The sequence below is a fragment of the Ascidia mentula genome, chromosome 1 (genome assembly GCF_947561715.1).
Source record: "Ascidia mentula chromosome 1, kaAscMent1.1, whole genome shotgun sequence".
NCBI classification, from domain to species: Eukaryota; Metazoa; Chordata; class Ascidiacea; order Phlebobranchia; family Ascidiidae; genus Ascidia; species Ascidia mentula.
The window spans coordinates 5,549,319-5,566,079 of NC_138566.1; the positions used below are offsets into that span (position 1 = coordinate 5,549,319).

At 37.4% G+C, this 16,761-nt stretch overlaps 4 protein-coding genes across 6 annotated transcripts; all 4 read right to left on the reverse strand.

The window, feature by feature from the left end:
* Nucleotides 1-42: 42 nt before the first annotated feature.
* LOC145897432 (uncharacterized) lies at nucleotides 43-8,485 on the reverse strand. 3 transcript variants are annotated; one of them, XM_082985729.1, is made up of 20 exons: nucleotides 8,436-8,484; nucleotides 8,321-8,369; nucleotides 6,622-6,770; nucleotides 6,371-6,543; nucleotides 5,449-6,308; nucleotides 5,342-5,395; nucleotides 4,847-4,942; nucleotides 4,562-4,737; nucleotides 4,247-4,458; nucleotides 4,052-4,183; nucleotides 3,757-3,919; nucleotides 3,484-3,613; nucleotides 3,017-3,216; nucleotides 2,703-2,958; nucleotides 2,460-2,644; nucleotides 2,234-2,396; nucleotides 1,771-2,013; nucleotides 1,427-1,594; nucleotides 989-1,050; nucleotides 43-899 (listed from the first exon to the last, which is right to left on the reverse strand). In XM_082985729.1, exons 3-20 carry the CDS (start codon nucleotides 6,637-6,639, stop codon nucleotides 807-809), a joined length of 3,384 nt encoding a protein of 1,127 aa, XP_082841855.1. In that variant the 5' UTR covers nucleotides 6,640-6,770; nucleotides 8,321-8,369; nucleotides 8,436-8,484; the 3' UTR covers nucleotides 43-806. The 3 variants fall into 3 exon arrangements, with proteins under 3 accessions (XP_082841855.1, XP_082841864.1, XP_082841872.1); XM_082985738.1 differs by lacking the exon at nucleotides 5,342-5,395 and having other exon boundaries at nucleotides 45-899; nucleotides 8,436-8,483; XM_082985746.1 differs by lacking the exons at nucleotides 43-899; nucleotides 989-1,050 and adding an exon at nucleotides 1,064-1,150 and having other exon boundaries at nucleotides 8,436-8,485.
* On the reverse strand, nucleotides 8,329-10,979 carry LOC145897303 (protein unc-93 homolog A-like). Its single transcript, XM_082985576.1, has 8 exons — nucleotides 10,850-10,979; nucleotides 10,468-10,617; nucleotides 10,170-10,351; nucleotides 9,576-10,082; nucleotides 9,288-9,452; nucleotides 8,919-9,153; nucleotides 8,436-8,603; nucleotides 8,329-8,369 (listed from the first exon to the last, which is right to left on the reverse strand). Exons 1-8 carry the CDS (start codon nucleotides 10,977-10,979, stop codon nucleotides 8,329-8,331), a joined length of 1,578 nt encoding a protein of 525 aa, XP_082841702.1.
* Nucleotides 10,980-12,800: 1,821 nt separating this feature from the next.
* On the reverse strand, nucleotides 12,801-14,223 carry LOC145913167 (protein unc-93 homolog A-like). The gene is made up of 5 exons (XM_083000732.1): nucleotides 13,950-14,223; nucleotides 13,645-13,809; nucleotides 13,348-13,582; nucleotides 12,999-13,166; nucleotides 12,801-12,940 (listed from the first exon to the last, which is right to left on the reverse strand). The coding sequence occupies exons 2-5, from the start codon at nucleotides 13,762-13,764 to the stop codon at nucleotides 12,897-12,899; spliced, it is 567 nt and encodes a 188-aa protein (XP_082856858.1). The 5' UTR covers nucleotides 13,765-13,809; nucleotides 13,950-14,223; the 3' UTR covers nucleotides 12,801-12,896.
* Nucleotides 14,046-15,519, reverse strand: LOC145897389 (protein unc-93 homolog A-like). The gene is made up of 4 exons (XM_082985699.1): nucleotides 15,317-15,519; nucleotides 14,921-15,070; nucleotides 14,535-14,716; nucleotides 14,046-14,441 (listed from the first exon to the last, which is right to left on the reverse strand). Exons 1-4 carry the CDS (start codon nucleotides 15,444-15,446, stop codon nucleotides 14,046-14,048), a joined length of 858 nt encoding a protein of 285 aa, XP_082841825.1. The 5' UTR covers nucleotides 15,447-15,519.
* Between the last annotated feature and the right edge of the window lie 1,242 nt (nucleotides 15,520-16,761).

Here is a 16,761-nt window from a genome sequence, read left to right on the forward strand (position 1 = left end):
AAGGTTCATGGACAAACGTTACCACTGGGCGAACGTTATTTAGCGTAAGTGAAGATGAACGTTTCTCTGCTTTAGTTGATCAAAGTCATTTAAGCGCCTTGATTAAACACGACTGTTTGTAAAGAAATCAAAAAGGGAAGAATCATATCTGCAAGTGTTGACAGTATCTTTATGTTTCTGTTTTAATACAGCTTTACATATGTACTAGGTTGAGAAATTATTGTAATGCGTATAAATTAAAAAGCAATCCTCATTACATAAGTTGGTTTGTTGCAGTCCAACTCACAATTTTAATCTGCACAGGTGGATACAATACAATTATACTAACGCACTAAATACAACCTTCATCAATTTCGTGCGACATTAATTTTGAAACAATATCGCATGCGATTTACAATTAAGGTCGACTAACAATCGACTAAATACGGTATTTGCAGGAGGATGGCAATTCTTTTGATTTTGATTCTCATCTTTTATACATTTTTCCCCGATATTTGCGAAAATGTGAAACATACAAGTATTTGCTATCTGGCCAACGTAAACATTAGTAAATTGCCCACATGCTAAAACCACACGTTTGTGCGTTTTATCGTAACAATAATTTGAAAAACAAACCATGGCTTTCAAACTGAAAACATCCAAATCACAATTTGTTCCAAAAAAATATACATCGCAAGTCTGTATAGTTGGTATAAAGTAAAATAGCTCACAAAATCTTGCATATACATGAAAATTAACGGAAGCAATAAGAAGGCCAGGCACCAAACCACTCCCCAAGTCAAGGTTTGCCTGATGGTTGTTTAGACTCAAGGCTTTGGCAGGTTACGCAGCAAATAGCTCAGCTTATTTGCTTTTGATTGAGTCATATCATCTTTAAGTTTTTGTACGTCTTGAAACGCCTAAAAATCGAAAAGTGTCTTTTACTGCCATTTCTAACAGAAATTTGAGATTTCCAGATTACAAACTTATTTTAGTAGCTGACAGGTACCTGATCTACGTCTTCAGATTCCCATGAACAAAACGTAATTTGAACAGTATCAGTATCTGCATCTATCAAAGAATATGCACATGCTGGTCGGGATATATGCAGTAATTATCACAGTCATTTGCATTTTAGTAATTGACAGAATTGCGCTGTTTTAATCTACGCCTAAAAGAAATGACATCAAGATTGCCGTAATGAGCGGGATTTCGAAAATAGCATACTTTGTAGTCAATGCTTATGGCTATGAAATTTACGTATTATTTTGCTTTACTATTTCCGCGACGGAACACAGAGAAAAATTTACCTTGGCCCAAAAAATGTCATCACCGTAATACCGGCAAAAAATAGGTTTTAGATGTGTGGGTTTAGGTGACTGACATAAATGTGTCAGGGATTACGTAGTATTAGAAATTGTAAAAAGTTAGGTTTGATATATTTTACCAGATAAACTGGTATCCTTCAATAGATTTCTCTGAAAATCTGGAACCATGTGTGATTCAAACACATAAACTTCAACCAATTTTAGATTGACTGGATTCATTTTGTCAAATTCGTCCAAAGCAGCAGCGACGCTTTTCGCTACAAACTCAATTGGTGTTTTCATAATACCTACAAATATAAAAAGAGCAAAATCACAACGCAACTTTACTCCTTTGTTCGATCACGAATGCGAATAGGAAACATTTTCAAAAGTTTCAGTGTAAATTTCAAGACCGTCAGAAAGTGACATGATCGGTGTCAAATTGTAGTTTTATACGAATACTGTTGTTTATCAACTTTCGTACCTGTTCCAACTGCTGGAATAGCCAAGCTTTTAACGCCCAACAGTCTATCCGCCTCCACAAGACATTCAACGATAATATTTTTAAGTAGAATGATGTTAGTTGGAATTTCCAGGTGCAAAATATATTTGCACAATTTCCCTCCACTCGTAATCCGCAGATTGTCGGATTGAAAGATTGGGTTGTGGTGACATTCGTCAACAATGGCCTGACCCGCTTTTGCTATAAGAGCTTTCCCTAAAAATCCTGTGATGCAATCAAATACCAATTTACAAATTCAATTCCTTGAACAATTTATGGCATATTTATGGAAATACATGTTTTTATAAATGTGTTCAAACAAAACCTATGAAAATCGTTGTGATCATAAGGCTAGAATGGGGAGTGATTACCGGAATCATTTGAATACAATTTGCAGCATATATCGTGACCTATTGAATATATCGATAAAGCAAACCAAACATACCATTGAATGAAAACTGAAAAACTGAGTTCACAATGGCCTCACAGTCAGTAAATGTGATATCTCCATGCATGAGCGTAATGTTAAATGATTTTAAGGCTGTTTTACCAAGAACTGTTGGAGAAATATCTTCACTGGTAAAATTGAAAGCGTGAGAGAGAAGTTCCTGAAAAAATAACATAAAATAATAAAAAAGAAATATATTGGTTTGTGGTTTAAGCCAAATAACCAATCTGGAAGAGGGTAACTTTTGTTGTGGAAGGTATATGTCTGCAACACATCTATTTTTCTCAGCAATGAGATCAATTTCGTTCCGACCTTCTGGGCTGTGTAAGTATTGCACAATTTTTGACCCCTTTAATGATTTCTCTGTGGTTCGAAGGCCAGCAATGATTTCCTCCAGCCAAGAGCACGCTTCAAGTCACGATTAAGTTTATTGTTCATGTTACGTGTTATATATCGTATACCTTACCCCTCAGTACTCGTGCAGAATCCCCTTTGAGGAAAATTATCGGCACTGTAGGTTTGAATTCTAATTGACATCCATCCAATTTCTTTTCGCTGTCTTTATGTAAATGCAAGTATTTCTCAAGATATTCGATGACAAAACTTTTCGCATGAAACGATGCGGTGATGACAAGATTTTCCGCAATGTGCAACCCAATTTCGTTGAGCGCTAATTTAAAATCTTTCGATACTCCAACGACATCAATGGTCGATGCAATGATCTTTAAATATTAGAAGTGTAATAAACAGGCGTATAATTATTGTAACAACTTCTCATACATTTTCGTAAACTTGCGCAGCACCCGCACAAACTTGGCTTTTCAACCTCTTCCATTGCTCTGTTTTGACAACTTCTTGAATGTTTGCAACTTCCAACGTTTCTTGCTGAACGATGTCGATCAAAACCTTTTGTGCTTTTTCAATCTCAGCTGGGTCGCAGAACACTATACACACGTCGTCCGATTTCAGTTGAAGGGAAGCTGTAAGCAGTAAGCATTTATTGAAGTTTTTCGCCAGTTTAAAATAAAAGCTGTATTTTTGGGATATTATTTTTTAAATTAGTTCAGCAGATTTTGCAACTATTAACCGGAGAAAGTCATAACTTACAAAGTTTTCTTTGGAAAAATTAGGCAGGAAAAAGTTGTTTTCCGAAAGACTTATTCAAAAACAATAAACAAAATATTTCTTTCACAACCCCTCACACTTGCATACCAAAATAATTAAGAATACAATACTTGCGAGCCCACCATTTATTCCCCGTTTGGAGAAGAACGATTGTATTTCTTTTCTGGTGCGAAATCCGCCTTCCGGATGCAGAGTCGCGAGTAGAAACCTTTTACGTAAACCCATCTCGGACACTGGCCGTGTTTGAAAAGTCTAAAAAAGTAACATTTTTTGCAATTTGCGTTTGTAGCATACTTACAAAAAGTTTATAGATAAAGAGAAATACTTTATAAATATACAATTTACTTTATAAAAATACAATTATCACTAAAATACAACAATGAATTACTCGATACCTGTACAGCACATTCAATGTTGGTCCTTGCCTCCTGTACATGTTGTCGTAATCCTGTCAACGTTATTGTCCCATTTTTCTCCTCGTTTTCACCAATTTTAATTTCAACATTTTTTTCCATGTCGGCAATGACTTTTGGAATCAAGTAACATTCGCGTATTGCCCTGCAAAAGTACTTCTACCAATGAGAGCCTTTAAATATCGACTGTACTACAGAACAACATGCGTGAAAATTCATGCACCCAATGTAATTTTTCAACTTATTTCATGTTTCAAGCGGATGATGTGTAACATACCAAATCATTTCCAAAGAATACTCCAAACTTAATTCTTTCACGTTAAAGTTTTCGTCAATAAACTGCAAAACATCGTTGACGTCACTAGTAACACCAGTCACGTTTATAGCGCCTTCGTTGTTTCTAATTAATCTAAAAACAAAAAGTTTGGCTGCACCAACTTTTTCGTGCTAATTTAGAAGGCATGGATATTACCTGAGATATATGTTAATTGGTTTGTCATTTCCCGCATCAATCTTCACATACTCATGCTCTTCGTGCCATTTAAAAGCTGTCCGAATCCTCGTCAGATTTTCGGATCCGTATGTGACGGACTCGGTGCTGAATCGACTGAAAAACTCGTTCATAATAGAAGTGCATATATTTTCATATTCTTCCTGGTTGTACTTGAGGTTTTCTTCTAAATTCTACCAAACATGGAAGCAAATCATGTTCACACAGACTATAATACAAGTGAGCACAACACAAAACGATACCCAGGGTAATCGTTTTTTCGTTCAATTCACGAACCTCAGTAACAGGCAGAAAACAAAGTGATATTTCGTTCGATCTTTCCACCACCTCTAGTACTGATACGCCCTGGAGGTCATTGTGCAATTCGTCGAAACCGGATTTTGACTTGCGTATGTAACGAATGACGTCAGGGCCAACTTTAGGGGATGCTCGAAATTCCTTTACGAGTGTTTCTGAACAAAAAAAACTACCCCATTAAAAAAAAACTCCCATTACGAATCTGTTATTATTCAGTTCCAAGTCGAAGCAAATATTTTCAACGCAACAAAATTAAAACTTGACCTTTTCGTGCCGTTTGTTCAAATGTGACGTCTGAGTAACTTGTAGGATCACCTAAGGCAAAGAAACGATCAGCTGGCTGACCATGAGTCTTCGGTTCTACAAAGAGAAGAAATTTAGAAATGGTTTCTCGCTAATTGTTTTGTCAGCGGTGGGACATTAGTAACTGGATAAGACGCAGAAGGGACTCATATACCAATATACTGCGCTATAACCTACAGGGTCCAAATTTTCCTATTTCTTGGTTGATTTTACATTTACGAGGCTCTCTTTTTGTTTGATTTTTTCAGCTTCTAGTGCAAGCATAAGTCCAATTTAGATTCTACAATCCTTTTCATCACTTCCTAATCCATAATTTTTTGCAACATCGAATCACATGATTTCATTTTTTTCGCTTCTGCACAATTGTTACTGTAGGACTGATAAGTGGACTGACATGTGAGTAGATATTTCGCTATAAATATTTCCCAAACACCAATTAGTACGTGGTTAAATAACCTGTAGAGTTCGGTACCTCCTGATATGTTTCGATGTTCTGTGGCCCACTTAGCTCTGCAATATCAAATTAAAGTAACAGATTTATCAACCAAACAAAACATTTGTACCCGGGGGAAAATTTTTGCGCGCCCACATGACATTGAGTGGAATGCATGGCTTTAAGTTTGCTGGTGGATAAATCTCATCCATTTTCTTCAGTACATCCGAGGCATGTTGCTCTACCACCGCTGAAAGTTGCTCGTCTAGAAGTTCTTCCAACCTATCGCACACTTCGGTCATCGTAGGGCGAGATGACGGGTTTTGATCCCAACACTGCTTCATTATTTCTTCGAGCTTTTCCACTATAGCCTGGTCGCGGTCATCAAGAGATGCCTTCCAATGTGCGATTGCATCACAATTGGGTCGAAGCCCTTCCCTAATTTCGTTTAGTAATGCTGCATGGTCATCTGATCCACATGTGTAGGGATTTTCACGGGTGAGAACCATATGCAATAGAATAGCAAATGAGTAAATGTCCAACTCTTTTGTTGGCTTCATGGCAAGATCTTTTAGCTTTTCCGGTGCTGTGTAGTATGGGGTGTATTGAATTTTCTTCTTCTTACTCTTTTCTGGAGTAGTCACATTAATCGATGAGGTTAAGGTGGCCAATTCAGCTGTACCGAAGTCGCACAATTTACAAATCAACAACCCTGTTAAAAGGAAGTTTTCTGGTTTTACGTCACCATGAACTAAGCGTTTATCCAAAAATCTGTGACAACACGCCAAAGCCTTTGCAATGTTGGACAGCAACCAAACTCGCAGGACTACGCTGAGTGGAATTCTCTTGTCGAGCAGGAGTACCCGGAGGTTTCCATTTTTGCAATATTCCATCACAATTCCCATGGCGAAATCTAATTTCACCCAGCCAAGAACACGCACTATGTTATTGTGATTTAATTTTTTCAGATGACTCATTTCCTCCTTTATTCTGCAAAAATCAACCACTGAATATTAATGCTTTAAACATTAGCGTGAAACGCATCATCTTACGTATTTTCTACAAATGCCTTTTCTTGTGGTCCTCCGGTGACATGAAAGATTTTTACTGCAACGTACTTTTTCAAGACCCTGTGGTAGCCATACCAGACCTGGCCAAAGCCACCAGACCCCGCTTCATGTTGGTCATTATCGAAATAAATATCTTTCGCGTTGAATTCGGCCAACTAAATAGAGAAAGAAGCACATTTAAAGCAAAACGGTCATATACATGATACTGGCTTTCATTAGGTTTTCATACTTACACCCTCAATATTTGACATTGTATAGACTGCACACCGAGTCTATGATCTTTCGAAAAGCAGTAGTGGTAGGTGTTTTTCTTCAATTTTGTTTACAATGTACAGCAGCAAATGTGCAGCGATCAAACGATTTTATCTTGCTTGCACTGTTTCTGTCAAAAAAAACGATAGTTTTCACAGTGATAATGACTAAGACAAATATGACTTCAATTGCCCAAATATTTTTTCATACCACAGTAGTTTGAAACTAGTCCTATGTGGATAGTAGCATATTACGAGTATTGCAACCTATATGAAAATATGAGCCTCAAACTGGGTCTTAACAATATAATTTATGATCGATGGAAAATCCTATTTGATTAACGCCTTTGACCTAAGATCGCACGTGAGTTCTAATTGTTGTGTTTTCTAACCTGACTTTAATTGAAAACCTAATGCAAACGCTACACCAACATTTATTGTATCAAGATCGGTTTTGAGTACAGTTTTAATACACACAAGAATACCAATGCGAAACTTAGTGAATTGAAGACACTCAGATAGAACTGAACAAAACCGAATCACAAAACCAAAATAACTGAGGTGAGCATAGTACAGCTACCCTGCCTCGCATAGTACAGCTACCCTGCCCTGCCTTGCCTCGCCTCGCCTCGCCTCACCTAAACGCACACGGAAAGTTCATTATTAAAATCGGAGAGAAAAAAAGCGATCGAAGGCTAGCCTTACTGTGCAAACAAGCACGGTTCATTTTTTGCGCCCTGCTATTTCTCGAATTATTGCTTTCACAGTCTTATTTATCATCACATAAAACTTGCGTTGTCTTCTTGGTGTCTTTTCTCACCCAACCACGTTGTTGAAAAATGAAATTCGAAGCTTCTAGATGAAAACAAGCAATGTTTACGAAGCAGATAAAGCACGCCTATCACGTTGGTTAAAAGCGACGTTCCGCCATGATTCGTTCGTAGGCGTCGAACGTGTGTTGACGAATGCGGAAGAAACAATGCTTAACCGCTTTTCTATACAGTTAAATCTTTTGCAGGGAGGTGATTCATTGGTAGGCTGCATGTAATATTTTGGCAAACTCCATTAATCATACCATATGTAGTTAATTTGGTAGCCTAAAATTAATCCTTTAAAATGTTGTCTGATGACTAAAATCGGAACAACATCATTTGAGCATTCCGTAATATCAAGTTGAATCTAGAACTGGATAGTATTACGGATTGTGGAGAGCAACAAGCATTCGAAATGTTACGCACACGAAACATGCGCCAGAACCTCAGGAAAAATACCAGGTGCCAATCATAGTTATGAGCAAAGTAGTAGACGCTTGTTCAAAAAACGAGGTGTCTTTCCAGAAGTGACACATTTGGAGTGGCACTTAAGTAATATTGTATTATGACTTCCAACCAAACTGCATTTCCAATTCTGTTCCACCACAACAAAACATACGGTTAATATGTGCATGTGAGACTGTCACATAACCTACTATTCGCATTCGGACAAATCTGATTAATTTCGACTTCACAGCAATCATAACAACATACCAGTTTATTAACAATATTTATATATTAGTAATATGTTCATTTTTTCTGCACCACATACGCTATGCCACAAAATAATATATGTACACAAAAAATATATGTACATTTGGGTGGTCATGATTTAAACTATCGCTAGATGTTAAGCATAACAGTTTTACTTTCAGTGCTAATCTTTCATCGATTTTTTGTTTTTGAATTCTGCAACACCTGGGGGGGAACAAATTACGATTAACAAATAAAAAGTCACATAGAAGCAAAATAAAAATAACTTACTAAAAGCTCCCATGCTAAATAATAACAGAACGAGTTGGAAGTAGATCTTGTATCTTACGCACACTGCAGTGCTCCAACCTGATTGAAATGCATAACCGCCCATCATAAAAAGCGACCAAACCACCATAGCATTTTCTCGATCGTCGGGAAAGAAGGCAGCATGGGCGGCTGTTAAATGTCGTGTATATGCTTTGTTTAATAATTCAGCCATTCATAAAATTTGTTTATCGGTATCGTTTCTATAAAAGGCATAATTTCGTTCATGGCATGGTATTTTAGGTTATTGGCACGATGATAATATCTGGAGAACGTACACTTTAAGTTAAAATACTCACACTGTACAGCCGGCAAATTGCAAGTCTAATTATTGTTAGTGGCAGACGTACTCGCATCCATATTAAGAATGTCGCTTCAATAAACCTAATTTAATCAAAACGGACTTAATTCCAAGGCGACCGATGTACGTATTCTAATGTAAAATACCTGAACTAATGGGAGATCGAATTCCATTTGCAAAACCCATCAACCCGAACAAGATATAGACCAACCACTTAGAAGATTCTGTCGGCATCCAAAACAAGACGGTTAGACATGTTGTCATTTCCATCAGCGTACAAATTAAAAGTGGCAACTGAAATCCATATTTTCCTGATAATTTTCCAATTAGAAATGCGACGAAGGCATTAATGGCACTGAACGTGGCCATGCACAGAGGCACCTGGAATTAAACAACCTTAAAAACTGCATTCCTTGTGGCATTTGGTAAACCTAAAATACCCTAATTCCAAGTACTGAAACTCAATTTGAGATACGAAAGAATAATTAACACAATGAGAATCCGGTATGTCTTACCTGGTCAACACCAAGAATGCATGAGGTTAGGGATCTCGGCATTTCGACGAAGATGAACCCATGCATTACACCAAGGCTAAATGGCGTTGGGATTATGAGAAGTTGTTTGGTTTTCAACATCTGGCGAAATGTACTTTGCACAGAATATAGAGCCAGGTGAAATCCCTTTAAAGCAAGTAAATAGAACGATACATGTGGAGTAAGGAATTAGGGTGAAAAAAATAAGTAAAACAAATAAACACAGACTAGAAGCGGTGATAATTCAACAACAGCGCTGTGTGTTCCTACCTTTACTTTAATCTCATTTTCAATGGCAACATCATCTCTTTGACTTTCAATAGGTTCGGAAGATGCTGGAAGTCCGTGTGGAATGTAAGGCGGGCTTCGGAAGGTGGCATCACCTGTGCCTACTGTATTATGGTTAATCTCCCATGGTTTTGTAATCTCTTCTTCCTCTATCTCATTGTAAAAACCTTTTAGAGAAACGCTGTTACTACGTTTTCTAATTTTTACCCCCGCTCCTAATTCAGGTGTTTCAACGAAGAACCCCTGAATTGTTACAGCGATTAGAGTCAGACCCATGAAAACACCAAACACGATGTAAAGTGTGGTTTGAGGTGGGACGTACTGGGCCAGGTTTTGTTGCGTTACGTTCGGGTCCTGACAATCGTTGGCGCCACAAATAGAAAAGTCGCGTTGTTTTGATGTTTTGTTCGGGTTGGTTGAGTTTGTAGGGAAAACACGGGTGGAGCCTCCAACATAGAGAATGCAATAGGTCATCAGGTGACACATAACCTGTAACAGAAAGTTTCTTGCAACAAAGTCTTCTGTAATTTATGGTTGATTTTTTTTTGCTGATTATACCTCAGCACTTAAACTTACCGATGATAAGTACAAAACACCAGAAAAATAGCCAAGAAATTGGGTGTTGTAGAATTTACATTCCTTCTTTCCAAACCTGGCGTATCTTCGACCGAAATGTACGCAATAAATCATGAAGGCAGGCCAAGTTATGGCTTCACCTATTCCTACAAGCGCTCCACTGATGGTCAACATGTAGATATCTGAATTATAACATTTAAACATTTAATACTTTGAAGGTTAGATTTTGGCAAGATATTTATTGTTTATAATATCGTGTATAATAACTGTTTGAAGTATGATAAAAAATTAGACCTACTTGAGTAGTAGTTGGAGCAGATGTAGAGAAAGTGAATGAGGTAAGCAGCTATTAGCGCCCGTTTAACACCAAGAAACTGGAAAACAACCGGAGTGCCTGTGATGAGGAATATAGTTGTGGTTGAGTAAAGAGCCGTGGTTGATGTCACCCCTGAAAAAATCACAAAGCAGATGACATAAATTATTTTTTACCCGTCTTTTTTCGGATTTCACTACAAAAAACAGGCATAGTGTCAATAGTCTGGTATTTAACGATTAGTAAGCTTTCTTAACAGCGTATACTCGGTGTTCTCATATGAAGTAATAGCTCTTACGCAACTACACGTGCGGCGGTTCGAAATAAATTGACCACAAAATAACAAACATTTTCCAACATATTTTACCAACGCCGTTGACGATGTTCACGCTTGACTGCAGAGTGAGCATCGAGTAATACGAACCCATGGTTAGAACAACAGCAGCCATAAATAACCCGAATTTGAGCTTCACATCCCTTTTCTCCTTTCGATACATCGCTTGCACTGTATGACTTACCGTATCGAAAATAGGATACGAACCAAAATTTTGTATTTCTGTTTTTATCAAGCGTAGATGTTCCTTAATGATAGGAAAATTGTTAGGATCATAACGACTATTCCTCTTTTCTTCTGAATGTAATAGCTGACAAAATACCATAATTTCCCATTAAATGTTTACAAACTTTCATGAGTTTTCTTAAATTTTACAAATTCGTTCTTTTCTACGCGTAAAAAGCAATAAAATTTTTCAACAACAAACGGATAGAACAAGTTGCAGTCCTACCGCAACCAAGTAAAATCAAATCTACGTTGCATTTTGGCCTCCCAGTGAGCTTGATGTGCAAACTGTTGTCGAGCGTGAAGTTATGGGTTGCGCATGCCTTAGCATGTTTCCTTAGCCTAACACGGTCACGCAAAAGCAAGTACGCTGCACCTTACAAGCTTGCATTGCAGTTTGTTGAAAAAGTTGCACAAGACCAATCGTTTTCTATATACAGAAATATCTTATCTCACGTATATATTATGTACACGCATACAACGACTGATCATTTAATTCGGATTGGAACATGCACCTCTATATATATTTTTGCTACCTTTAGTTTTCGCGCTGTTCCGGTGCAACACGCAATGGTGTGGCTATATACTGACTGCTCTATTTGCTGTACAGTGCTTGTCTTGAGTAAGATTCTAATAAAACTGCTCATTTCGGACACGGATGATTTTTTTGCCAAACTTACAGGGTTCTACCTTGTCAGCTTGGTCAATTATTCTGTCCCCCTGTCAAGTTTAAGATTTATAGACTTTGACTATTCGGAAAAAGGCAAACAGACCGAAAACTGAGACACCTTCTTAAGCAAATAAAGAGGTGTGGTGCATGTCTTCGTCTGGCTATTTAGCTAACAAGATCGTCACCAAAGCTGAGATCCGTTCGTTCACTCATCCATTGGGACAAGTATAGTTTTGAAAAATTTCAACGGTAAAATTATTTTGCGGAACTTTCTACTCGTTTCAAACATTAACACTTTCGTTGAATCGTTACTACAGGACAACAATACTTGTGACCGTAAAATACGGCTATAACAATTAAAATACCACCACTGAGAAAGAATACGCAGTAGAAAAAGAACATACAATTGTATGGTTCATTAGGTTTGCAGGCATTGCAGCCTAGCTGGATCAGCCACTTTTTCCTGTAAAGTCGGAGCAAGATTAGAAAAATCAAGCTCCCGGTGAGGTTTAAACTCACGACCCTGGGCTTACCAGGCCCAACGTTCCACTAACGGAGCTACAGGAGGCTCTGTGGTTTCCCGGGGTATATTGTGGCCAAGGTACACTGGTGCGCAAGCGCACAACTTGCCAAGTAACCTTCACATATGGCATGAAATATTACTGCGTTACAATTTTATGGTTCAGTAAGACATTTTGATCTTTTATTCCTTTTTTCCGTCGTGTATTTCAACTATAATATCGTAACATTACATGAGTTTGTTAAAAAGTCATCAGGAAGTAATTTCCATTCTGCAGAGGTTAGAAGTAGGTTTGCATGAAGTAGGATGTCACAAAAAATCTAAATACTGTTCGTCACATTATAAACAGCTTCTAGTTTTCCAAATTTTATATTTCGTGTCACAAATTGGATTCCATTCCTAGTCAAGAATAAAGATATTTTACTTTATCACAAACTACGCAGTAGGAAATTCGAAGTTTTTTTTTTTCAAAGTGGCTCCATGCCTGGACCCGTATAGTTATATTGTAATTATCATGAAACTATGGATTTTAGTTGCCACTTTTCGTGTCCTTTTTAACCATGTTGTTATGGAATGTTTTCCAAAAATACTTGTTTTCCAAAAAAATAAGAACCAGTCTTAAATATCTTTACTTTGCAGACATTAGAGGGCGATAATAGAACGCTTCAGGCAATCGTCATCGTTTTACTGTTTTTGCATTCTGCGACACCTGGTAAAACAAACTAAGATTTAAACACAAAAACAGCTGTACGGAAGCAAAAACTTACTGAAAGCTGCCATGCTAAATATCAACAGAACGAGTTGAAAGTAGATCTTGTATCTTACGCAAACTACCGTGCTCCAACCAGATTGAAATGCATAACCGAACATCAGAAACAGCGACCAAAGCACCATAGATGTCTTCTGATTGTCAGGAAAGAAGGCAGCGTGGGCGGCTGTTAAATATAGTAGAATATTTTTAATTACGTCAGAGATTCGCAAAATCTGTGTATATATTTTGGTTCAACAACAATTACATTACAAGCTTAATAAAGGAAGTTAAATATCATATGTATTTATCGATATGTTTTCAATTTATTTAAACCAATGAAAAGAGCACGTACTGATGCAAAATACCTGCACTAATGGGGGAACGAATTCCGTTTGCAATACCCATCAACCCGAATAGGCAGTAAACAATCCACTTGGAGGTTTCAGTTGCACTCCAGAACAAAATAGTTAAAAATGTTGCCATTTCAAGCAGTGTACAAACCAAAAGCGGCAACCGAAATCCATATTTTCCGGATAATTTCCCAACATAAAATGCGATAAAGGCATTAATGGCACTGAACGTGGCCATACATAGAGGCACCTTGAAGTAAGAAAAATAACTGTATCGTACACAAAGCACAACAAAATAAACTATTTACATACCTGGTCAACACCAAGAATGCAAGAGGTTAGGGATCTTGGCATTTCGACGAAGATGAACCCATGCATTACACCAAGGCTAAATGAAGTGGGGATTATGAGAACTTGTTTGATTTTCAACATCTGGCGAAATGTACTTTGCAGAGAATATACTGCCAGATGAAACCCCTTTGAAGCAAGTACATATTTCTTGATATACGAAGTATAGAATTTGAGTAAAAAGTGCATGCAAAATTAAACAACATTAAATTTTCACAATCACACACTGGGTACAATAACATCCAAATAGCACTTTATGTATAAGTTACCTTCACTTTACAATCCTCGTGAACAGCAACGTCGTCTCTTTGACTTTCAATAGGTTGGGAAGATGCTGGAAGTTCATGTTGAATGCAAGGCGGGCTTCATATCGTGGTATCAACTATGCTTACAGTCTTACGATAAACTTTCTCATCCTGTTCTATCTTGTTGCAAACACCTTTTAGAGAAACGCTGTTACTACGTTTTCTAATTTTTACCCCCGCTCCTAATTCAGGTGTTTCAACGAAGAACCCCTGAATTGTTACAGCGATTAGAATCAGACCCATGAAAACACCAAACATGATGTAAAGTGTGGTTTGAGGTGGGACGTACTGGGCCAGATTTTGTTGCGTTACGTTCGGGTCCTGACAATCGTTGGCGCCACAAATAGAAAAGTCGCGTTGTTTTGATGTTTCGTTCGGGTTGGTTGAGTTTGTGAGGAAAACACGATTAGGGCCTCCAACATAGAGAATGCAATAGGTCATCAGGTGGCACATAACCTGTAACAGAAAGTTTCTTGCAACAAAGTCTTTTGTGACTTAAGGATGATTCCAAAAAAATTTGCTGATTACCTTACTCCATTGTAAACTTACCGATGATAAGTACAAAACACATGAAAAATATCCAAGGAATTGGGTGTTGTAGAATTTACATTCCTTCTTTCCAAACCTGGCGTATCTTCGACCAAAATGTACGGAATAAATCATGAAGGCAGGCCAAGTGATGGCTTCACCTATTCCTACAAGCGCTCCACTGATGGTCAACATGTAGATGTCTGAATCATAACATTTAAACTATAAATATATAACTATATATAAACTATATATAATGTACAATATTATGTCTTATATTATATCTTTTTTTCAAACAAATATGTCATTCAAAACTATTTGTACGTCGTGTTTGTTTGAAATTTTGTTGTTTTGACCAAAAAAGCTGAATACAATCATAACGTAACCGCGAATGAAATTTTACCCACTTCGGTAGTAATTTGAGCTCATGTAGAGAAAGTGAATGAGGTAAGCGGCTGTGAGCGCTCGTTTAACACCAATAAACAGGAAAACTACCGGAGTGCCTACGACGATGAATATAGTTGTGGTTGAATAAAGAGCCGTGGTTGATGTCACCCCTGAAAAAATACTGATGAAATTGATACAAATTATCATTTTACTCATCGTGTATTTCAGTTATCGCACACAATCTTGTATTTGAAAGTTTGAATTTCTTCACCCATAATGAATTGAAACGAATTCTTAACAACATATACTCGGTGTTCTCATCTAAAGTAATAACTGGAAGTTTTTACGCAACAACACGTGCGGTGGTTCGTAGTAAGTTGACCACAAAATAACAAACAATTTCCAACATATTGTACCAACGCCGTTGACGATGTTCACGCTTGACTGCAGAGTGAGCATCGAGTAATACGACCCCATGGTTAGAACAACAGCAGCCATAAATAACCCGAATTTGAGCTTCACATCCCTTTTCTCCTTTCGATACATCGCTTGCAGTGTATCACTTACCGTATCGAAAATAGGGTACGAACCAATTTTTTTCTGTTTTATCAAGCGTAGATGTTCCTACAAGGTAAGTATGTTGTTAGGATCACAACAACCATGTCAACACCCTATTGTATGCGGTAGATGCTAAAAATGCCACCATTTCCTATTCAAACGTCAGGCAAAGTAAATTTAATGACTTTTCTCAGACTTGCAGATAAGTTTAGAAGTGAAATTTTAGATTTTCTCCACGTGTTTAAAGAAACAAAGAAAATCTACGACTATCAAGAAAACTGGGCATGATGGCATCCCAGCCCAGCAGATGGATTAAAGTTACACTCCTTTTGACCTTCTATACTAAACTTGATGTTCAAACTTTCGTCGATAGGCAGGCTGCAGTGTATGTACGTGCTTGTATTGCATTTTGATGAAAACATCTATACGCCAATCAAAACACTGCATTTGAAACACTGCAACAAATTTTGATCTGAGAAATCTGAAAGCGAGTAAATGAAACGTGCTGACTAGTGGTAATTATTTTTGCAATCGTTTTCTTTTCGCATCAGTAGTTTTCTGTGCACAAGTTTTTCTTGAAACCTTGCATTATCGACCTCGAAGCTAAAAACGGAATACAGTTGCACTTTTGATAATGAAATTATTACTTTTGCCATCTTGTTGTTTCTTAATGTGAGTTTGTACTGTAGTTTAATGCTCTTGACGTGTGTTTAGCGAAATCACCTAGTCTGAAGCATTGTAAATAAATGCGGTGGTACAAAATAAGCTGCATCTGAATATCAATGAAAGGAAGTTAGTTTACTCTCAGACAAATCCAGAAAGTAAGGGAAAATACGAACTCACAAAAACGTCACACATTGACACATTACAGTAACCAATATGTTGTCTCTTCTTTCAACGAGTTATGAACACTCTGGTTAGAAACTCTAATTTAAATGATTGGATAGTGATAAGGTCGTGATAGTGATTAAACAGTTCCGGTGACACACACGAAATATGCAGCAACTTTTCTACTGAAAATGATGTTTTTGATGTTTCTTTTTAAAAAACGAGGCACAGATTAGAGACCCTACTTAAAATTAAAAAATTAATCCAACTTATTTGAAAAATTGAAGGCGATTCTGTCAGACGTTTAAACTCCCACGCATGAAAAATCTAGGCGAGATTTTTAAACTTATACACCTCTGTGATGTCAGATCCAAATTATCTGGAACGTGTGGGCTGATGACCCAGCGCTCTTTAATTTGTTAACAACGCGTTGGAAATCTTTCCAACTTTCCCTGCGTTACTTGTGGTTTAAAGT